The 23,582-nt window shown below is 42.3% G+C and overlaps 1 protein-coding gene and 1 non-coding gene across 7 annotated transcripts in view; both read right to left on the bottom strand.

Annotated features, from left to right (window-relative positions):
- The window catches only part of PAN2 (PAN2-PAN3 deadenylation complex catalytic subunit PAN2), an 82,249-nt gene that overhangs the window by 25,296 nt on the left and 33,371 nt on the right, over positions 1-23,582 (bottom strand). For all 6 annotated transcript variants that reach the window (XR_010566148.2, XR_010566147.2, XR_010566151.2 and 3 more), the window contains exons 14-21: positions 20,343-20,383; positions 17,039-17,184; positions 13,110-13,222; positions 9,869-9,967; positions 7,582-7,712; positions 4,783-4,906; positions 3,252-3,602; positions 608-698 (exon numbers count right to left, since the gene is read on the bottom strand). Coding sequence is in view for 3 of the 6 variants with exons in the window: in XM_065439626.2 (XP_065295698.1) it covers positions 608-698; positions 3,252-3,602; positions 4,783-4,906; positions 7,582-7,712; positions 9,869-9,967; positions 13,110-13,222; positions 17,039-17,184; positions 20,343-20,383 (1,096 nt within the window). In the remaining 3 variants the exon portion in view is untranslated. The remainder of the gene's footprint in view (positions 1-607; positions 699-3,251; positions 3,603-4,782; positions 4,907-7,581; positions 7,713-9,868; positions 9,968-13,109; positions 13,223-17,038; positions 17,185-20,342; positions 20,384-23,582) is intronic.
- On the bottom strand, positions 7,112-7,183 carry TRNAT-UGU (transfer RNA threonine (anticodon UGU)). The gene has a single exon. It is a non-coding gene; the product is annotated as a tRNA-Thr (tRNA).

Below are 23,582 nucleotides of genomic sequence, written 5' to 3'. Positions count from 1 at the left end.
GTTTTTAATGTGAACCTAAATCTAAGTACACAGGCGTTTTCGCATTTCGCCCCCATCGAAATGTCACCGCCGTGGCCAAGATTCGATCCCGCAAGCTCAAACTTAGCAGCCCAACGCCATAGTCACTAAGCAACCACGGCAGGTTTCAATAGTATCGCCAATGTGTATCGTTGCAGAATACGTCCCCTGATCGCACAACTGCATATTGATGAAAGTGTGAAGCACATGTTTGTAATTTAGCATAGTTGGGCCAACGATGGACCATAAAAATTGATAGAAGACCTTGTACTGCCCCGTGTCAAAGGCATCATGATAGTATTTTTTTTTCTTGCATAAACCTGTGTTTTTTTTCCTTCTTGCGCTGACGTCAGTGCATGCTTACATCAAATATTGGGTATAATGAATGTATTTTCATGTTACATACAACCTCATTTTAATGAATGTTGACTATACTAGGGTATGTCACTGATGCTTGCTTTCTTGATTCACACTTAGGTTTTCTGACAATGTATGAGCATCGAAAGCAAACTATGGTAACCTGAAATGCCATATTTAGAATGAGGAGTGTCGCAGGTGAGTCTAAGAAAGACCCACAGAAATTGCACACCTGTTGCTGGCTGCTTGTTCGAAATGTCGGCAAGTGTGTAGTGCAGGACACAGGGTAGCTTCCAGTCCAAAGGAAGCCACACCGCTTCTTCCTAGGGAAAGTGCAATGACAAAGGTGCTGAAAAAAACCGTGCTATGCTTTGCCTGAATGACTGTTATAAATGCAATCTGCACTGCGCTTTTCGCTAGCCAGAGAGCTAAGATGTAAATTATTTGGGAATGCAAGCCATCAATAGTAACCATGTGCAACAAGGCCTAGTTAAGAAGACCACATGAATTTAGACGAGCAAGTGAATAAGCACCTCAAAGCAAGCCTAGATAAGGATCAAAACCCATTTAAAGCTATCACAAACCAAGTGAAATGTTTTATCCAAGGAAGCTATTTAAAAAGATGGCTCACTTAAATTAAACATACTCTTTATAAATTGCATAATTAATATGTTTTGGGATATAGCTGATTTTGTTAAAAATTGAGAGAAAGGAAAATCAGGCACTGGCTGTCATAATCATTCACTGAACACTATATTAAGCTAAGCAGTTATGATGACGAAACTTTATTTAATTACTTCGTTTCCTATGAAGGTTACGTTGCCTGAGCATTTTGATGCTGGAACATATGGTAAGGGACTTATGAGAGCAAAATCATACATGAAATTCAAGACTTTCAGAAAACTTGGCGAACTCAACAAGCTTGAATCTGCTTATAGTGAACAGGCAAAACGCAGTCCCTGGTTACTCCATATAGAATGTCTCCTATGCTCCTATATTGCTACAAATTTTTCGTGATGACTACACTTGTTAGCAGTAGAGAAAGGGTTCAACTTGGTTCTCTTGCTTAGAGATAACTCGTTTACAGAAACAGGACCTAAGAATTCAGTTCTTTTTTAAGTATACTGATAAGAATTGACCTCTATACTAGTATATTCACATGCTTTTGTTAGACTTAATTTACACTTTAGAGGCAACTCGGCTCACACACCAAATAATGATGATAATGAACTGTCAGACATTACTGTATTTATGCTGGCAATGCATAGCACAAGAGCTGCAGGTAATATGTGTTAAAATCTGTTTTGTGTAGAAATACATGCAGCATAATATTGCTGGAATTTGTGGGAGTGCTTATTTGGAATTGTACACTGACTAATCTAAAAACTAAAAATAATTAATATTTTTGTTTTTAATTATTTTTCTTAAATTTACAAGTAGTGTTGTTTTTCTGAAAGAGTATCCCAAGTGCTTTAACGAGTGTTGGCAATTTTAACATGTAAATTCTGTAAATTTTATAAAACTGAATAAACTTCAAACTTCTTGGTGGCTGGGACACCCTGTACAAGTACTGCTAGCAACAATAAAAAAAAAGCTTTATAAATTATTAAATCTAGCTTTCCTCACACTAAGCTATTTTCTAACCTATTAAATCAGTTGGTATGTGCATAACTTATCTGGTTTATAAGGTTGCAGATGTCAGTGTGGATTTTACATCGTGTGCAACTGTGAAGGGCTACGTGTCCAATATCAGGCTGTGTTTTGCCATAATTATTTCACTTTCTGTTCTTGTCAACCATTGTGCCAAGTGGGTGATCCTGGCAATAATGGTAGCACAAAAATGCCAAAGCCAATAACATAAGGCCAGAAGAATGGAAAATGAAATGAATAATTTCAATATACAGCCTCTTCAACAACAATTTCAATGACAACTATTGCTGCCATCAGATGCACGAATGTAGACTTCAGTTATGAGAAGAAACTGCCAACACCTTGCTGTGTTGTAATCTGGGAAAAAATTTTCAGGCTACTGTCAAAAGATGCTCATGTCACCATGCTATAGAAACTGATTGATTGATTGGTTGATTTAAAGCAACACGTGAGTTGATAAATACACCATAGTGGGACATTCCCAGAATAACTTTGACTATCCAGGGTTTTTTAAAGTGCGCCTAAATCTAAATACACACATTTTTGCCTTCCGCCACATCAAAGTGTGGATTCCGCCACCTCACTTTTTGGGGAGACTTCGTACAATGAATGCAGAGCTTTCTGTAGCGTAAAAACAAAAAGTCCAAATGTGTGCTTACTGTCCCGCAACCAATTCGATTTAGAGAAAAAGAAAATTCTGTGACGTCAGCGGAATTCAAATTCACATCCTCCGAGAGAGAAAGATATTTAATAATAAGAAAGGCAGAAAGGTCAGCTTGAGGTGCATTCTTCTAGCCATCTATTCTGCATTGGGGGAAGAGGGCAAGAGATAGAGGATCAAGATGGGTGATGATGATAACCAAGGGAAGATGCAAAACACATGATATAGTCTCGAGTCCAGACCTGTAATATTAGGAAACCCAAGTGTAAAGCTAGATTCACAATTATGCTAACGACCTAATATGCAAAGTGCTCTGTCAGCAGTTGGCACTGTCGATCTTCCATGTAATGAGGGCCATCACATACCACTACATAGTTTATCAATTCATGCATATGGCACATTTTCCAAGTTTTGAAACCAACATCTCAGGCTACGCAGCGATGGCAGCAAGGCTTCTTTTCACTGTGAACTGAGGTCTATATTTTATCTACTGTACATCAATGGCAGTGGCTTACGTACAATAACAGATACAAAGATTGTCAGATTGACCAAGCAGTCAGCTCACGGGAGATATGGGCACGATGGTGAAGTCGTTGAAAAGGTACCACTGAGTGGCCGGTCCCCCCTGGTGGTGAATGTGGTACGAGGGCCCCACCCGAATGCAGCTCACGATGTTGGTGCGGCTGTTGTTCACCACGGACACCACTGAAGTCAGCTCATACAAGACTGCACTGCTTTCTTCCTCTTCACTCTCCTCCTTGACTTCCCCCTCTCCTTCCTTCATCTCCAAGTCGTCTCCCTCTTCTTTCTCGTCTTCGATCTGCTCTTCCTCTGAGCTGGTCTTTTTGTCTTTCCCAACAGCGCTGTCATCTTTCCCAGTGCTCAAGCCTGTGTCTTCAGATGTGGAGGCTTCAGTCTGCGTGTGCCAGAGACGAGCAAAACCATAACAGCTTGTAACTAACAAACGTAAGTAACTTCAGAAGAACTTCTCGGCGTAGTTAGTGTTTATTTTTAAAGGACATGTTTACCACTAAAATGATGAAACACAGATAGAAACACATCATCATTTTTGTTCCTGTTTTTGTTTTACCTTATCAAAAAATTACATTCTGGGGCTTTAGATGCCAAAATCAGGATCTGATTATGAGGCACGCCATAGTGCAAGACTCCAGATTAATTTTGACCACCTGGAGTTCTTTACCGTGCACCTAAATTAAGTATGTGGGAGTTCTGGCATTCTGCCACTGAAATGTTTAAGTCCAGGATCGAACCGTCAATTTCAAGCTCTGCAGTGAAACGCCACAACCACTAAGCTACCTCCGCAGGTCAACACCATTTTACTAGTAAGCATGTTCATTAGTTCTCTTATGTAACCAACTCTGCAGTGCAAGTTGTCACTAACAGCATAACTACAAACATTTTCTACACTGAATGAAACATAATGAAACAAAAAATTGTAAAAGGTGGCAGAACCTCACCTTCACTGTCTGCCAAAGTATATGTTACCCAGCTTCGCTTTTGCAATGACTTTTTATGACTTGTTGTTATGAATACAGTGTTGCTATGTGACCTTATGCATAACTTGAAGTCCTGGCAGGAAACAGCTTCCCCTGCTAATGCTGACACTAAGGTTCTGCTATGGTGGCTCTTCGTATTTCTTTGGAGAATAGCTCTGAAATATGCATGCATGGGCTGCAGCATAATTTCATTACATAAAAGATAAAAGTAGTTAAAATACCCTTTGGGATTTGTTACCTCAAAGTTGCCCACTGGTGCCTCATCTGGGTCACTTTTACTGTAGCGATGCTGTTAACAATATCAAAGCCACAAACCCACCTTGCAATAACAACATTTAGGTTAAAGAAAATGTACTAGCACTAGCAGTAGTAGAATTTTTAACTGAGACGGCCAGTCCTTTAACATTACAAGCGTTAAAAAGATATCTAGATGTGTAGCTTCCATGCCGGTGCCTGAATAAACTTACAAAAGTTGTGATAGCCGGCAAGTTATTTGACATGCACTGTGAGTCTGCGAACATGTCAAAGGTTGGATGAACCAGCAAGAGCTACTGCTGTTAAAGAGACGTTAGTACTGACCTTGCAGTCAGCACGGCAAATGTCCACCGTACCATCCTTATTCAACGTGACGAGTATAGACAAAGGAAGCCAGGAACAAGCACTTTGAACACTTGTGTCCACCTCCACTTTAGAAGCCACATACCTGCAGGGGTGAAAGTGATAATGTCGGCTGCAACTGCATCAAAATTAAGGCCGTGAGCAAGAGACCTGTGCACACACATATTAGCAAAAACCAGAACAAATAAAATGTCTTGCCAAAGAAAGCCTGTAAATTGCAAACAAAAGAAACACTGTTACAATTGGTGTAGAAAGTAGCACAGTCAGGAAGTAAGCTAAACGAGCAAGAGCATACATTCAACTTCCACTTCCTCTTCATTATGTTGTATTTGGAGCGATACCAATCACCAGAAAAAGCTTTTCAAAACAAGTATATCATATTTTCCGATATTAAAAGTTCCATTTTTTCCACAACATTCTGTTCTGTTTTATACAATCATATGATCCATATTAGCTTTTATTATTATTGTGATAGCAATTATATGAACACTCCAGGTGCATTTTTGCCATCACTGTCGGTATCACGGTGATGTTCCCTATAAAGTCCAAGGTTGATAACACCATCGCCACGCCATATGTGCAAGTCAAAGCATGTGAAAGTGAGCTGACGATCACGGCTCGATTTTGTGCATACAATGGTGGAAAGCAAAGAGGAAGCGCGGAAGGAACCTGGGGGAGGGTTCAACTGTGTGCTAGCCGCTCAGTTGGTGTTGAAGCAATAGACAACATGAAGGTCACTTCACTCGTTGCTGCTGCCGCGTTTCCTTATGCCAGCGTTTCGACAGCGAGTGCCTGCGGTCACTGAGTATGATGTGTGCATGTTTGCCAATGCACACTGACGCCATACTTATTTTAGTTAGTGAGTGCTTACGAGTTTATACAGATAATAAAGCTACTATCCTTACTTATTATTGCTGTCTACTAATTTGCTATCAGAGTGGACGCTTTGCCTTTTGGGCAAAACTGCGACTTTTCTGCATTTACCTGCCGTGTTGGCTTAGCAGTTATGGCATTGCGTTACTCAGCATGAGGTCATGGTATCAAATCTCGGCCGCATTTCGATGAAGGCGAGATGCAAAAACGCCCGTATCTGGAGACACTAAACACTGCACAAACACGTGGTCCCAGGTCAGTGCAAGAATCAAACGGCTCACACGCCAAGGGTGAAAAATACAGAAAGGGGTGGCGCTAGCATGTTGCTGCGGGAGGATGGCTCCCCACGACACGCCACTTGAAAATGTCCTCGCGACTATGCTGCTTGCTCTCGCAATAACGAATGGGCCCACTTGTGAGAGCTTGGGCAATATCTGCCAGCTTAGGCCTCCGATAAGTGTGGCTTGGTGCAGTAAGACCACATGCAAGCACTAGGCACCACTCTTCGGCTTAGCGTTCAGAAAAGGAGCAACATGCTTGCCATTAGTGCAACGGCACCGTAGATGAGCTCAAGTCCAAGACCTTAACAAAAGGGCTGGCGGACGAGAAGAATATGTGTAAGTACCTAGTGCTATCCTGGAGATGGCTCTCTCAAGCGCGCTCTGCTGACCGCAGTCAGTCACGTCGCGGCCACCGCGGTCAGCAATGCTGAGTGCCACCACTAAAAGCCGGTCCGTAGCAAAGGCCACCCCCGACAACTGTCGCAAGTAGCACGGGAGAGGCGTACTAGCGCAAGAGCAACTGAATGCCCACACGAAGTTGTCGGGTTGCACCTCAATCCCTACAATGTATGCCATAAAAACAAGTAACAGCAAAATAAACTCTAAAGCAACTGTTCTGTCACTGTGACAGTGAAGAGCTGACACCTGAGGCACTGCTGAGAGGCAGACGGCACAATGTTATCAATTTGATTATCAATTTTCCAACACTAATGCTTAGTTTAGTGAGAAGATGATAATCACAAAGATGAGCTAATGAGTAAACAAAAATAAACTTGCATGGTTTTTGCCTTCTGCTATGAGCACAGTTTGGAAAGGTTCAGGAAAAGTTCATTCATGCTATCGGATGTATTCACTCACACTCGCCAGCACTCACTTGCACTCGTACTTATGGCTCCAGAATAAATGGGAGTGAATGCAAGAGAGTGGACTTACAAGCCACTACACTGGCATATGAACGAGAGGAAAGGGGCTTGATCGAGAAGAAAGGGGCTGAGGGGCTTGATATTTATTAATCATAACATAAGAAGCCAACAAACAAAGGCACCAAGGACAACACATGGTAAATTATATGTACTTACTAATTGAATTAAAGAAATGATAAATTAGTCGAAGTGAAAGTGGATGAAAAAGCAACTTGCCGCAGGTGGGGAACGAACCCAGGTCTCCACATTACACATGCGATGCTCTACCAATTGAGCTACTGCGGCGCCGTTCTTCCATACACTTTCTGGGGTATTCATGTGTTACTACTATAACTAACCCTGGGAGTGTCACCACTCGCAAACCTTGGTGGCAGATGTGGAACATCCTTTCTGCTGCAGGCGTCATTAGTATGTGACGCGTACTCATGATGCTTACTGACGAGTATGTCACGAGTACGCCTGTGGCAGAAAGGATCTAAAACACCATAAGACAACACTATTCCAAACATGTTGCTTATAACAAAGTAGCACTGTGTTATGAAGACAAGACAACTACTTCAGTTGTTCAACTTTTACATAACTCTGCAAATCAGATAGATTCTGTCAAAAAGCAAGCTCAACAGGACATGCTGTTGATGGTGGAGTAGTAGGAGAAAGAATGTGAGTACAGGCTTTGTCCTCACCTTTTTCCTTTGTCTTTTTCATGGAAGAACTTGCAGCCGGCCCGTGTGCAGCAGTTCCCATATCGACACCGCTTAGGCACAGGAGCTGATGAACAGAAGGACATTGCCTTGCTGTCTTTGTTGCCAAACAACTGAAAATGATTTATTTGTCAGGGAGTTTAAAGAAAGAAAGAAAGAGAAGTTAAGACTGTTTGTCCCCACAGTGTGGATGGAGCATCATAATAGGTCAAAGAAGACAGGGACTGCTGAAGAATAAAATTTCAAGCAAACTCCACATCTTTTCTTTTTTTTACGTGTGTCGAGCCTCTAATTACACTCGAACCTCACTATAACGAAGTTGCAGGAGGAGTCAAAGTTACATTGTTATACCCGTTACTTTGTTATACCCATTATTGTCATTTACTGCATTATATGCCCAGTGGGGGTGCACAACTGTAAACATGGAAATAAGAATATGGCTTTGTGGCCCACCGAATTGCTACATGGCCACGCATACCATGAAGTTTGAATATTACAACAATGGAAGTTTTGGCGTGTGCAGCACACAACTTCTTAGCACCTGATGCGACAGCCTTTAGATAGGTTCCTTCTGCTCCGTTGTGATGGTCTTTCACTTCCGCTTTCCACGTGGCTCGTTGAAGCCGAGCAGCACATGGCTACATAGCACTACGCTGTGCGATCGAGGAGGCAAGCGAACTTCCCCGTGCCAGCTTCGCTCGGCTGGCTCGTGGCCTTCACGACTGCCCTGGTGCCAATGCAATCTAGGAAACCATGCCCAGCTGCCAGCATGCACAGTGCACCACGGGAGATAAAAGAAATGAATGCTACAATTTTTCACACCGCCATGCAGGCTTGCGCGTGATACCCGAGAGTGCGCCGGAGACATTAGAGAGGCCCAAACCAGCTGCACCTGCCTGCGTGGCATGCAGTACAAGTGAATGCACTAATCTTTCACACTGTCGAGGATAGCCGCGCAGCGTGGGGTGGCTCGCACAGCCAAACATGTGCAAGAGAGAGAGAGGGGGAGAGAGGGGTCAGAGGAGAAGTGCAATAGTGAGCCACTGCTTGCGCACAGCTGTGCACAGCGGTGAGAAAAATTAGTGTCATTGATCAATCGCATATTTACTGCTGGGAAGCGGAAGTTTTTATCCAACGGGACGAGCAAGAGCCGAACCCCGTGGAAAGCGATGCATTTGGCGTGATATGGCCCGGTATTTTTTCGCTTTCGAAGACGAATATAGTTTGTTGGCGGGAGAATTTCACTTTGCTAAAATGCGTTTTTAAATGTATGGATTTCTATGGGGATTTTAAGGGGAATTACATCTACCTCGTTATATTCATTATTTTCTTATAAAGAGGCTCGAGTGTATAAGCATATCTGCGAAAGGTACAGCCTGAAATGTATCCAAATCAATCTGTCAACACATCCATATGATCAAAACCAAAAGTAAAACAAGAATTCTATGCCAGAAAAATGGGTGCTTATTTCTGTTCTATTTAATATAACCTGCAAGTACTTGATGACCACAAAAGACACACATACATATATATCACCAGTAACATCACCGGTGCTTAAAGCAACCACAAATTGTTAAGAACACAAAACATTTCAATCAGAGTGATTGCTTGTCACTTCAAAAGTAATTTTTGTCGCCAATGTCAGGCACCACGAAGGAGGAGATTTTCAAGCTGCCTGAAGTTTGGAAACTTCGCAGCTCACAGGAGGTTTGACATGACATATACTTGACATGACATGACATGACATGACATGACATATACTCTTTAAATATAATGTGACAGCGTTTAGACCACTCTCCGATTCTGCAGGTTATGCTTGTCACGAACAAGTTCATCATGCAAAGTGATAACATGGGCCCTTCATAAGTACTAATACTAATGAAGTGATGCTGAGGTCGAACAAGCCAGCAAATATGATTGATTGACAGATTGATTTGTGAGGTTCAACATCCCAAAGTACCATTGGTGCTAGTGAGGTGTTGTGGTGGAGGGCTACAGATTAATTTTGACCACCTGTGGTTATTTAAAGTGCTCCTAAATTTAGTTTCCATCAACATACAACTTCTGTGACTGGGGATTGAAACTGCAATCTTTTGCTCATCAGCTGAACATCTTAGCCGCTGAGCTGCCATGATGGCCGCCACAGATATGCATAAAAATGAAGCCATTTAATCTGGGTTACACACATCAACAGAAAATCATAATGGCGGGAAATGTAAGACAAGGAGGGTGCGTTAATGCAAAATCCATGCTTGGGATGCAACCTCACCTCAATCTGGGTTTGCCAAAAGTTTAGGTCCTGCTGATTTTCCAAGCCTGAGCTGACGGTCAGTATTTCTGGTAACGACTTCAGCCTTTTGCTTTGTAGCTGAAAAACACACAGATAATTACCATTATCATTGTCAACAGCCTACTTGAAGTACACAGCATGACAAAGGCCTCACCCAGAGATCACCCATCAACCCTGCTCTGCACCAATTAAACATATCCTATCCTTTCGAATTCCCTATCTCACCACTTCGATCTAATCCTCTGCTGCTTCTGACTGTATTTCCCTTTCCTCTGCCCCGACCTTGTTACTATAACAGACCTGTCCATTATATGTTATCTGTTATCTAGGGGTGTGTGAATATTCAAGATTTCCAATACAAATTTGATAGCTCTAGCTATTCAATTGGTATTCAGTTAGACAATTCACTATTCAAGCTTGTCAAATATTTATTACTGTTCAAATACAGCAAGGCATAAGAGTTGCTGCAGTACAAGAAGAAAGACCTTTGCAAGTGCAGTCTCTTGCAAATGTTTCTGCTCGCGAGAACTGCAGTTGTTGGGCAGACACACCAGTTTCTGTGCAAACAAATGGAAGAGATCACTTCTGCACAACAGTTCACACTCAATACTAAATAAGCATGCTCATTTTAGGCAGTCCACAAATAAGTTGTCTTGCTTCAGAGAAAGCAATTTGTCTTCGGCCAATCTTACCATGTTTCAATTCCCTCAAATGACGTGCAGTGCTGTAGCATTACATACTCAGATCCTTCGTTAAACACAACACTCTACCACGTCCATGTGGTGACACGCTGTTCCCTTGTTTCATTGCGGTCATTGTCATGGTGTGCCAGATACGATCACCTCTCAGTTATTTCTTATTTATAAACTTCTCCGTTGATCTGACATCCAGTTGTTCAAGGCATTAAATGTATAAAATAATGTAACTAAGCCTTTATTGCTGAACAGACTCCATACGCAACACATATATTTTATTTTGTTTACACACTGGAAATATTCAGTATGTGATACAATATTTCAAGATTACTTTTTTTTTAAATATTCTTATAAGATTCATGTAGAAAATTGTGCTATTATTCGAACACATATTCTGCTACTTATTAGCTATCGTTTATATGCATAACATAGCCTGCCCAGCTCCACTTTTATTGTGACAGTAATTAAATGCACATTCGAGGAACATTTGTGTGTTGCCAATGCTGCTGCAACCACCACAATGGCCCCAGTGTGACGCCACGTGCATAGCCTGCACGGCCCAGCTTTCTGAGTCTGCTCTGCCTGCGTGCCCGAGCATATTTGCAGCCTGCGCACCGCCTGCTGGAGGTCACGTGATATGCTGTGCATGCCAGGGCAAGTGTGTGAGGGCGAGCTGAGAAGGCTGGTGGATTGACGCACTCTATTTTCCCACACGTTGGACGTCATGTGATCCGCCGAGGTGAAGGAAGTGGCAGCATGGAATGTTCACTCAGGGACAACCGTACACACTGCCCACTGCCAGTGCATCATCATGGCGGTGTTGCGACCGCGAGCGTTCATTGTCACCGAGCAAACTCTGTCTTTGGGCACGTGAAACAATATGCACTTAGTTAGTAAGAAAATGTTTGCGGCTATCTATACTGTACATAAGACTGCGAGCCTTACTTTGTGCAGTATAGTGTAATATATTACCTTCTGCACAAAAAGGCGATATTCAATCTATCGCAATAGGTCTGCTGAATGTTACCCACCCCCTTTTTCCTTTTCTTGTTTTTTGCGAATGTATAAAGTTCCAAACGAGTAGCAGTAAACTCATACACTTGGCAGTCAGCGCAATGTGTGTGTCATTCTTGTATGTTGGCTTCGTTTGAGCACTGGCTTTTCAGATTTTCAACTATGCCACACCAAACAGCCCAAGTTTCTACTCTACTATATAGTGTAATACAGTTGAACCTCGTTGATACATTCTCATTACGTACATTTTCCCGGCGCCAACATTTGCAAACGAGAACAAAAAAATTACCCAATAGAGTTACGCTTGTTTCTTTCCAGTTCATACGTTCCCAGAACACACAATTTTTCAACATCAAAGTTTAGTACGTCGCTAAAGTGCGATCGTATAATGTTTTCTGGCCGCTAGATCCCATGTAAACAAGAAAATACGCAAGGCGCAGGCGATCAAGAACAGTATATAGCTGACCGCCACGGCAGCTTTACCGCAATACTCACCCGCCTGTGTCACGCGAAAACAATGGTGGCATGCACAGTTTCTTATTTCGGTACCAGGAAATCCCCGGCCAAGTTGTTGCACGTCACATTCACAGCGATCGCCACCAAACGTATCGCGATAAGCATATTCACCTATCTTTTACGACGCGTGGTGCATAGTGCGTAGTGACATTAGTAGTGTACTGGATGCTTTCAGTAGGCGATAATCCAAATGCGCCGTTGTTTCTTGCTGCAGGCGGCACGATGTGGGCATCACATTTCGCTTTGGTGGCATCCCACGTCGCCCACGAACTCGATTTCATCTCGGTTTCTTGTCGCCCTCTTAAGACACCAAGCAATAGGACAACATAGCGCGTGTCCGACCGCAGGAGCAAGACCAGCTCGACGTGCGTCAGCGTCTCGTGCCGCAATGATCTGCACAACGCTTCGCGTTACGTAGATGTCAACAATAGTTGAGTCTGTCAGATTTTTGTAGTTATATCAGATTGTACGTTTCCCCGGTCAGTACGTTTTTTTTCTTGCAGTTTCTTCCAAAATGTATGAACGAAGTTCTACTGTGCTTTTGTATTACTGTCAACACTTTGCCTTTATAGTGAAAGTGCTACTTTTTTTTCTCTTAAACTCGCGTAAAAGGAAGAAGTGGAGCTGGGCAGTCTGGTGCTTTTAGGTAGTGAGCCTTTTGTGCTGTAGCTAAAGAAGACAAAGATCCACTAATGTAAGCAGGACTATCCATTGAACAGAATGAGCTGCGTGAATGTTCACAGCAAAAGGTGGTCACACTGTATTTGGCAGCAACACAAGAAGAGCATGGATATATGGGTTGGAAATAAGCTACAACTTTACATCTTAACCCCTGATATGCTAAAGTAAGCATCACCTCTAAAAAAATGCATTCATTTGCCCGGACATGCTAGAGATCCTAGAATTCTTAAAGGGGAATGGCCATGCAGTTACTAACAGCTTTGCCCAACAGGTTCCATCAGAAACATGGGCAAAATAGGAAATGGGTGCTGTACCGTGGGCTGGTATTTCTCACACCTGTCACACCAGGCTGGCATGGTGCTTTCGAGGCAAAGGCTTCGCTTGAGTATTTCAGTGAACGGATAATGAGGTGTCACTCGTTCGGGAACTGTGAAGGGCAGTCAAGGGATGAGTGTCAGGCACCAAGAAGTCAGAATTATAGGGCTGGCACGAGCCTAACTGAAATAACTGTTCTTTTTCTTCTAAGTGTGTAAAACTTGCAACTTTGCACATGCCTACTTTTAGCAAGAGTTCATCAAGCAAAAAAAAGAAAAACATTTACCACTGAATTTCTGAATTTTAAGGCGCAAGGTTTCTTAATGAACCTACCCTTCACCAAATGGGCAGAATAGACACAACCAAGACAAAATGCTGCATTATTATGATTGTATCTCACTTTAAAGCTCATGAAAAAGGCTCTGTGGCAATTTCAACTACGAGATAATTGTCCTGCAGTAAGCGCTCTGTTACTTTTTAATAAGAGTAAAATAGATATTAGCATGGCAAGACGTTACGCAATGTAAAAAGTGTAACATTTGCCAACAGCTTTTTTAGGATTAAAAAAAAATAAAGGTGATGATGCCACAGACACAAAATAGCAGAATTGCTAAGAGCAGATAGTACGACAATGAACAAACACATGAAACAAAAACATAGATTTAAATATGGTATACTAAATAGTATTAACTACATGTCTGGCAGCTTTTTGTTTAAATTATTTCTCAGAGAAAAATTGAAAGTAGAGTGAAAAAGGTTATTCTAGCTGTTGACAACAAACACTACACAATAGGCCTGGGGCTTTAAACACAACAATATTTTATACAGTGCTACAGTTATAAAAACTTGCAAGTTGTCTAGTATGTACAACATTGTCAACAGCCGTGACTGCTGACATACCTCACCTGCAGAAAACAGTGATGTAGTTGTGGAGTTTTAAATTACCTCATCCTGCAATGGAACCCACGTCTCGAAATACAGCAACTGAAGTTCATTCATTTAAATTCAATTTTACTAACATTCATTGAAGCTACAAAGAGTACTCAAAATCTTGTTTGGACCTGCAGCCAACAAGGCTATTACTGAGTCAAACAACATGAACATTCAAAATGACGGCGTCAGCAGTATATAGCAACATAGTATATTCCACTCAACTCCTAAATATTTCCATAACTAGACACCAACATTAAATGTTTAACAGTGTTTTCAAACATCAAATCTTTAAAAAAATTAAACAAGAAGTTCTTCAAAGGCTGCAAAAAGCAATGTGAGACTTTGATGTTGTTGGGTGTATAATTGCAGATAGCAGTGCCAGGAAATTCTAGAAGACAGAAAACAGGAAGACAAACAGACTTAAAACAATCCACACAGGTCAGCTACAATGCATTCAGCAGAAGGGAGAAATAAAAGGATGAAATAAGGGGTTAGTAATGGCTGTCAGTGAGGAGCTCAATCTCATTATACCTAAAAATGAGTTGGCAAACGCCTAAATGAGCTTGACTTAGTGGATCCTGGGCATGGCAGCTGAAGCTTTATCAAGCCTCAAGCACCATAATTTTTGAAGATGGTAAATAAACCTGTTCAATCACTAGATAATGCTGTTGTAATAACCTTACAATTTAAAGGCCACCTGTCATTTTCTTTAACTTCTTGATATCTCTACTACTTGATGTGTGCATTGTGCCAGTCCAAAAAGGGTGGTGGCTATTAGCCAGATTGCTTTAGACATGACAAAGCTGCGCCTCCGGCAAGAGCAAAAACATTCTCTTCATTGCCATGGTGTTTGGTAGTGTTTGGTGCTATACTTTGCCAACTAACTATGAAAGCCCATCATCTCAAAAAGCAAAATGAAGGACTTCAGTCGTGCATTTCTGGTCTTTAGCGGCAATTGTCCGCTTCAGTTAAGCTTCCTTCCCAAGAGTGTACAACTCTGGACCTCTCCTAGCATGAAGTTTGCTTAACCCTACCTACACCTGACAACTTTCTGCGGCAGCACAGCCAAAGCCATGAGCATGTGCTTGCACGTGCGAAGCATCTTCTTTTTTTGCTACTATGCCAAGTAGTCCCAACATTTTGCTGGCAGTTTACCGGACCAGAAAAACCAGAAAGCCAAAGCTAGGAACAGCAAGTAACAGAAATCCTTTTCCTAAGCAAGATTTTTATATGTTACGAAATAAATCTTGGAACGAAAAAAAATTGATAATGATTGGTGTGAATTGTCTTGTGCTATGTAGCTTCCAGCTGCTTGCATTTGTGGACTACATAAACATTCACAGCAAAAAAAAAAGGTGCTTCAGCTTTACAGTTTTTGGCTGCAATGCTACAGAAAGTTGTCGCTGGGTGTACTTCGTCTTACTCTAAATAGTGCCCTTTTACACTTGAGAATTCTGTGCCAGCATTGCAGAATCCTCTCTGTACTAGCACAGGCTACTTTAGCTCCTAATATCGGTAGTTATTGATTAGTATGAAGTTTAACACCACCTTCCCTACGCTGTTTTTTCATGCTAAGCAACGCCAATTCTATGTTTTGATAGAAATGCACAAGACAAATTAAAGAGATCTCGACGTTGATAAGTTGGTGGTGCCAACTGGTGGCAGGGAAGGCCACTGCCAAACCTCTGCAAAAGGATGTTTAGGGTTTGGCTGAACATTGTATCGGTTGCTCTCTCTGGTTCTACATTGGCAGAGCATCCACGATGAAAAAAAAGAAAAGAACGGAAGAAAAACAAAAGTAGACTGACTTGTGCATCCTTGCTATGTACCAGCCAGAACTCCATTCAAGCAGACTTCTTTACTCTGCTTCACTACTTCCTCTACTCCCTCTAAGCACTCTACTTCCTCTTTACCAGGACGCAGAGTGCTTTCCTGGCAAAGAGGCATTTCCTTCTATGGAGCTACAATTGCATAATAATGCAATATTCAAGATGACTGAAATTGCCGCACTTATGTGGCAATATGTTAAAAAAATATCGATTGGCTTTAATCATTGTCTTTGATGACAGAGGCACGACTTTGTTCCCCTCCTTGTGGAACGAACTTCCCTATTCCAGAATGCTTTAGGGAACAACATAATGTACTTTCTCTACTTGGGAACCAAAATAGAGCGGGGGAAAACATAAGAAGCTGCATGCCTTGTATCAGTTCACAAATAAAACAAAGGCAAGAGGATGACGATGCAAGCAATTTCTTTGCACCGTGTTCATTGTTTATTCTTTAATTCTGCTTCCTCCCTTTGTGTTGCTTTGACAGTAAAACGACATTTGGTTCTTTCTTTTCTCTCCTTTAGCTCCCAGGTAGGACGGATTGGATGCAACTTCAAGATTGGAGCAAACGACAACATTTACGCGCTGTTTAAAAGAAAGCACACAGACTCCTGCCCAACTGAAGCTGCAACAAACATTTATTTCCACAAATGATAAATAGACAACTTTCGTAGCCAATGAGGTAAGGGCATGCTCACATGCTGGATCAGGCAGAACCAATGGAAGAGGAAAGTGTTGTGACAGGCAAGACACAACAGAACAAGGCAGGATAAAGCATGTAGGGTAGGAAAACATAACTGAGGAAAATAATTGAAGGGAGCATTTAAGGCAGCCAAGAGAAATGACAAAGCAGTAAGAAAAAGGATACATGCGTTGATAACAGCAGTGAGCTAAAAGAAATGCAGAGAACAGAAAGGCATTCAGATTAAAACCAAGCCAATGCAAAATGCAAGAAAAGAAAGCTAGACAGACGTGCTTTCATAACAGAGAATGCAGGATAATTGGCAGAATTGCATGCTCTACAAAAACGAAAAAGCAAGAAAAAGGTGAGGACACCAATGGAACACGGCACACAATACTTCAGTTTCATTCTGCGTGTCTTCCTACAGTTGCCTCCATCTTTTTCGTGCCGTTTCTCTCAAAGAAGGTACATGTGGGCAGCCTACCGGGTGGCAGAGGGTCGGGGTAGACGAGGGAGCAGAGCAGTGTAGTCGACTCTTTCTCTCTGATGTTGCCGCACCGGCACTGGTTCGAGTTGAGCAGCGTCCAACCAAACAGCTTGCTCACCTGGCTGTCCATCTCGCTAGATTTCCTGCCACGAGGGGAAAGCACCGGCTCATGGTGCGATCGGCCCCAGACATGAACAGCGAAGACATGCAGCCACGGGCTCTGCTAACCAGTGGTCAAGAAAGGGACCAATCTTTACATAAGTAGCACTGCCCCCTCGCACACCCACTACAGTCAAACCTTATCATAATGAATAGCGCAGAAATATCAATACACCTAGCTCAACATAGCCAATATCCGGTATGTGAAATTAAACCAGAATGTTATTTAAGATCAGCATGACGTTGGTGCACATGTTACAGCTTTCACCTCTTTATTGTTTTCTGCCATGCCACAAACTACACCATGCGCAACCAGCTGCACTTATGGAGTGTCAAGCATGACCTTCAAGACTAGGGGCACGCAGATGTTGCCTCCAATTCTCAGTGCTCCTGAGGGCACTGCCTAGTCTCAGAGGCCATGCACGAAAATTGACCACAGCGTCAAGTGTTCACACCGCCATGCTAAGAGTGGTGCTCCTGGCATGTCAAACGTGATATTTTTAGGCGTGCTTGCAAGAGTGAGTCGCTTGTGCATACTGCACCATTGCCAACAGGCAGTGTGCTTGAAGCTAGCATGTTCCGACACTGAAGCGTTTGGTATACCCATAACACAATCCTGTGGGTTCGTTATAAAGAATCTCAATTTAATGCATGTGAATATTGCAAAATTTCAGCAAAAGTTTGGTATAACCATATATTCTGCATATCAGTGTTCCCTTTAATAGGAAGCTTTAGCTTGGGGGCTCATATATAGATACATGGGAAAGGAGAAATAATTTTTGTCTGCAACCATTGCACCAAATTTGATGAGGCTTGTTGCATTTAAAAGAAAAAGCTAGAATCTAGTGACTGTTGGTAGCGAACTTTTCATTTAGGCCCTCAATCTTTTAATAAAGATTGTTGAAAGTTGCAAATTTTCAGAAAACGAAACTATCAAGTTTACAACTTCGTAACTCAGCAATGATAAACGATATCACAATTATGTACATTGCATGCAATAGTGCATCTAAAGTGAACAAAATTGATAATTGTCAAATAGACTGCTAATATGTGAGTAGGATTTTGCAATATCCTTGTAAACAATGTAACAAATTCACGTTAAATATAACTTGATATATCAAATTTGTTCACTTTAAATGCCCAATGAATGCAGTTTAGGGAACTTTGATACAGTTAAAACTCAACCTAACGAAACACGATTTTACGAAGTTCCCAATCCAACAAAGAAATTTTCATCCCCTGCAGGTACTCAGAGAATTCAATGTTGTCATCAACCCAAATTAACGAAAATAATTTGGCTCAACTCGATTTAACGAACTTTTTTCTTGAAGTAAACGGGTAAAAAAAAAGAAATGGCGAGTTCGTTCTAATTTCGACACATACGGGTTTTTGTTCAAGCGTGCACTCTAAAGCTATTGCGTTCGAACACCTAGGCGCCCTGGTCACGGCCCTAGCTTTATTTTGACGAGGCTGCAAGCCACACCCATTCACGGAACAGCAGACTCAACATCGCCTAGGTAGGGGTGGCAGTAGTTGCTTTCGTTACTCCACAGTTTATGGAACAGATAGCTGGATTAGCCGCAAATACAATGCCGCAGTAGCTTTTGCGTGTCGCTACGTGACAATTTTAGATTTCAAAGGACTGAAAAATTTCCTTCTCAATTTTACGAACTTCTTGATTTAATGAAATAATTTGAGCGTGGTCATCACTTCGTTATATCGAGTTTCAACTGCACCTGTTCTTGATGCAGAGCTATAAATTTGTGAAGTTCGTGCTTCTGTTCTTTTTTAAGCTTATCAGTTTTTGAAAATTTCTTTTAAAAAGTTCGGGCTTTAGATGAAAATTTCACTTCCACTAGAATTTAGCTAGAATTTAGCTTTTTCTATCGAATGCAACAATTTCATAAGATCCGCCCAGTGGTTATCTTAAAAAAGCATTTCTCCATTTTACATGTATTTGAATAGGTTGTATTGGAGTTGGGCCCAACTAAAGCTTCCTCTTAATGAGGTTCAATCATGTGCTATAGGCCAGTGTTATCGATCATTTTACAAGGATGTCTGTAAAACAGCCATATAAAACCTGTAGAATCTGCTATATGTTCCTTAGGAGGTCCCCAACAGCCTCGAACTTTGGGACCTCCTTCTGTATATCTTGTTACTGTGCTTTTATTTTCGTGAGTGAATAAATAAATTCTTCTTCTTCTTCAATAATAACTTTCGAAAAATTGAAATAATAAAGTAAGATGATGATAAATTTCAATAATATAATAAATTATAATGAATCATATACAATAAATCTCGTGACACTGAGAATACAGTAAACATGCATCCTAGCGACAATGCAAATGCAGAAAAGTCAGATATAGGATCCCTGTTTACATCCATACAAAATTGCTTATTGACAACCTTTTTAAACAAAAATGTTGCATGCTGCAAAACACAAAATGTTTCGCAAGAGTTGTAACCGAGCAAAGCTCACACAACCATGTCTTGCTATTGAGAGACATGCCTACTAATTGTACGTGGTATCATGAACAAGCGGCTCATCTTTTCTATCTTGTTTCCTCGACTCTCTAGGCTGCATGTTCTAGTGCGTCTGGCGCTATAATAAGCTTCAGCACAAGCTGTGCGTAGCAGCTCTATGCATGGCTACTAAGGCTCTCAGATGGGGCCATCCTCCCTTCCCTATTACTGAAAGACTGGGGCCTGTACAGTACACTCCACTATTGAAGAAAACATCTAGCTGGTCCATAATAAAGCCAATATGACTGACACACTTCTAGTTTATCGATCAAAAGAGAATGCTAGGTAGGATACATTAGGTTGATGCATACACATTAAAAAAAATTGTCTGCATGCTTTATGCCCTAATTTAGCTGTAATTGGAAGTCGAAGACTAACAGTGTGCTCCCTTTAACAGTGGACTGTACTGTATACTATTTTGTGCTTTCACATTTATGAAAATGTGTGGCATAACTACTGGTTACACTTCGATCCAAGTCATGTGTGTGCTCTAGATGACATGATGCACATGTGACCTCTGTCCCTTGCCCCAGCTTTCGCAGGAGGCCCACTTATTAAGGCTGATGTGGACTCCCCATAAAAGTCAGGACAATGTAAAAGGAAAGAAAGCATGCCTTACTCTGTTTTCTGTATGTCGTCGTCTTGAAATTCTGGTGTTTCCTGAAGCACAAAGTACAAGAATTGTTACAAAAAAAATACCACATAATGTAAGGGTGTGCGAATACTGAACAGTAGATTTCAAATCGAATATCTAATTAAATCAAGAAAACATTCTGAATATCGAATATCAGAAAGCTTGTCACAAAATCTAATGCTTAAAATTTTGGGCAAGAAAACATGGTGTTGCACATGCTCGGGAGTATCTTGGCATTGCATAACAAGAATGCTGCAAGCTATCAGCAACTTAGGTACATAGAAATCAATATACGTACAGTGCGGTGTACTCTTATTAAAGGGAACACCAAATTAATATGCCAGCACTGATTACAGCTGAGTTCTAGCATTTGAAGGTCTGGAAAATATTTTTTATCAACTGGCCATTGCCTTGGCCCTCCTGGACGACAACCATGCCAATATCTTCAGCGACTCCAGTGCAGCCATCCGTGCGTTCAGCGTTGGGGCCGTGTGTAAGGAAGTCTGTCGCATCCTCGACGGCAAAAGCATCGCCACCGACACTCTCACGTGGTTCCCCATTCACATGGGAACCATCATGGGAGGCCCCACAAACCTCAACGAGCTGGCCCACTACAAGGCGCAAGGTCTCGCTTTCTGCCACCATGGAGAACTCCAACGCCGGCCCGCAGTGGTGGAGAACCGAGATCAACCGACCACATATAATGAAATTGCACAGCACTTTTATCTTGGCAGGAGAGACTTTCCCCTTCCACACAAGAAGTTAAATAGAGCGCAGGCATTGACCCGCAGATTATTGCAAGCAGGCTCGTATCCCAGCCCGGCTTTATTCCACAAGCTTTATCCCGACTCCTATGCCACTAGTTCTTGCAGGCACTGCAATGACTTAGCTAGCCTAGACCATATGCTCTGGCATTGCACTTAGTTACGTGGCACAGAACAAATCAATGAGGACAAGTGGCTCTCCGCTATCAAGAGCCCCGATGCCGGGGCACAACTATGGGCTGTCCAAAGGGCCCACGACACGGCAGTCGGGCATGGCCTAACTGTCCCAGAGTGGGAGCGGCCTGCAGCGCGCTGAGTCGTGTACCTCACGACCTTCATTAAAGTTTTGCATCCATCCATCCATCCATCAATAGAATTTCTGTTGACTAGAATCAAGTGTCTCTTTTTCCACTGAAACTAATGAATTAGTAATGTTCCATTGTACTGAATACCAATGAGGCTCTCAGTTCAGTAGTGAACCTGCATTTTGGGGTAATCATTTTATTTATTGCAAAGAAAGCTTTTCTTCCCAGTTTTTCTCCAAAATAAAGAAGGGCTGAACAAACTTTGCGGCAGTTTGGTTATTGTAAGGCCAATCTGCACGACAGGCGAAAGGACCGCATATTATGCGACTTGATCACCACTCTGTGCATAGGCAGCGGCGACGTTAAAGAGCAGGCACAGTCCATGCAGTTTCATTGTCAGGTTTGGCGTGATTTGCCACCAGTCAAAGAACCTGAAATCTGGAGGGTCATGCCAAGTTCGCGCGATGCTTGCTACCTCCCCCCCACCCAAATCTGTTTCCTCCTCCTGCTAATTCACTCACCATCTCTTGCTTTCGTTTGCAAGACGGTTTGTCCGCTTTCCGAGTGTCGCGCACCTGCTGCGAATAGATTTGTGTAAATTCAGCACTAAATTGTAACTTTCATTGCCAACACCTGATGAAGCAGCATTGGTCAAATCTAATGACCAAAGCACTGTGGCCATGACAATTCACCATACTGGCCGATGTGGTAAAGGGCCGTAAGCCATCCTGGAATGCTTGCCACTGATGTGTACGTACGAGTGGCTTAGGTTGAAGGAACGTGTGAACTTAGTTGCCACATATCCAACATGATCAGCGTGACTATCGGTGGCTAATCGGCCCGATCTTCATACTTTATGAAATATGTGCCTGCCCTCTGTCCGTGTTGCATTATCATTTTGATTGGTCCTGTCGATCCAGACAACCCTTGTATCGACAGAGGCAAACCGGGCCAATGTGACGTCGTTCTGCGAATTACGGCATTGGGGCGCTGTGCATGCGATCGGGCTGACGTCAGGGAGTACTCGCAGTGGCATAGTCAGCAGCCGCGACAGCAGGGGCAGTCTATCCACCGCATGGATGGATGGATAAACTTTATGAAAAGAATAATCAGAAAACTGCTAATGGTCGGGGCCCTTAGTCCAGGGCTCCGCTGGCTCTTGCCATCTTCTCAGCTCTCTTTATCAGCTTGAGCTGGTCGTCGAGGGCCGAGCTGAACAGCAGTGCCTCCCATCGCTCCCTCGTGGTGTTCGTGTCTAGGTGTTCTATGTTTTGTAGTGTGCACTCCCACGTAATGTGGTATAGGGTTGGCGTGCTCAGCTCTCTTTTTGTGCCGAGAAGGAAGTGAAATGCTTGCTTGGGCGGCGTCGAGCACGAGGGGATCCGAGGGGCATGTGACATTTGGCACTTCACAGGCCGCCACATCGAATATATAAAATATTCGAAAAATAGAATGGTAGGCATTCAATTTGTGAATCGAATTATTCAAACGTTCACTATTCAAGCATTCACACACTCCTAACGTAATGTACTACAGTACCACATGCTCAAAAGCTCAAAGGGCACGAGATCCATTTAAGCTAATGTGTGCATGCTGTAAATGCAAGGTGTACTCTGTAATCCTGTGCCAGCTGTGCACTTATTGTGGCTTTCTGGAACTTCAGTTACAATGAAACTCTATTTCCTCCATACTTCTTGTGTTCTGCCAACTTTTGCCACGTGCACCTAGGCACTACACAGTCACGAAGAATGAACGCTAATTGGGGCAGTTTCACATGAAACACTAAAATGAACTTCAATGTTACCTATGCTGCTGACCACGTTATATAGGTCAGAACTAAAATATTTTTACTGAGGTCCAGAGCTCTAAACAATTTACAAAATGCCAAAAAAGACAGACAACTTTAGCAGAACACGCACGAATTGCTGCACAACAAATGAATAAGACACATGTGATTGGTTGGTATCATTATTTTCCACGAGTGCACAACAAATGAATAAGACGCATGTGCATATGATGTGCGGATAAAGCTGCATACAATGCACAAATATTCGTAAAAACAGCCTCCATTCGTGGATGCATGAATTGTCCACATCATATCTTTGGCCAGCTACTCTGTTTCCCACTGATTTAGTGACAGGGACGGTGGAAAAACT

The sequence above is a fragment of the Dermacentor albipictus genome, chromosome 1, assembly GCF_038994185.2.
Source record: "Dermacentor albipictus isolate Rhodes 1998 colony chromosome 1, USDA_Dalb.pri_finalv2, whole genome shotgun sequence".
Classification (NCBI taxonomy): domain Eukaryota; kingdom Metazoa; phylum Arthropoda; class Arachnida; order Ixodida; family Ixodidae; genus Dermacentor; species Dermacentor albipictus.
Note: the sequence above shows the minus strand (reverse complement) of the source record. Positions and strands in the feature narration are given on the sequence as shown.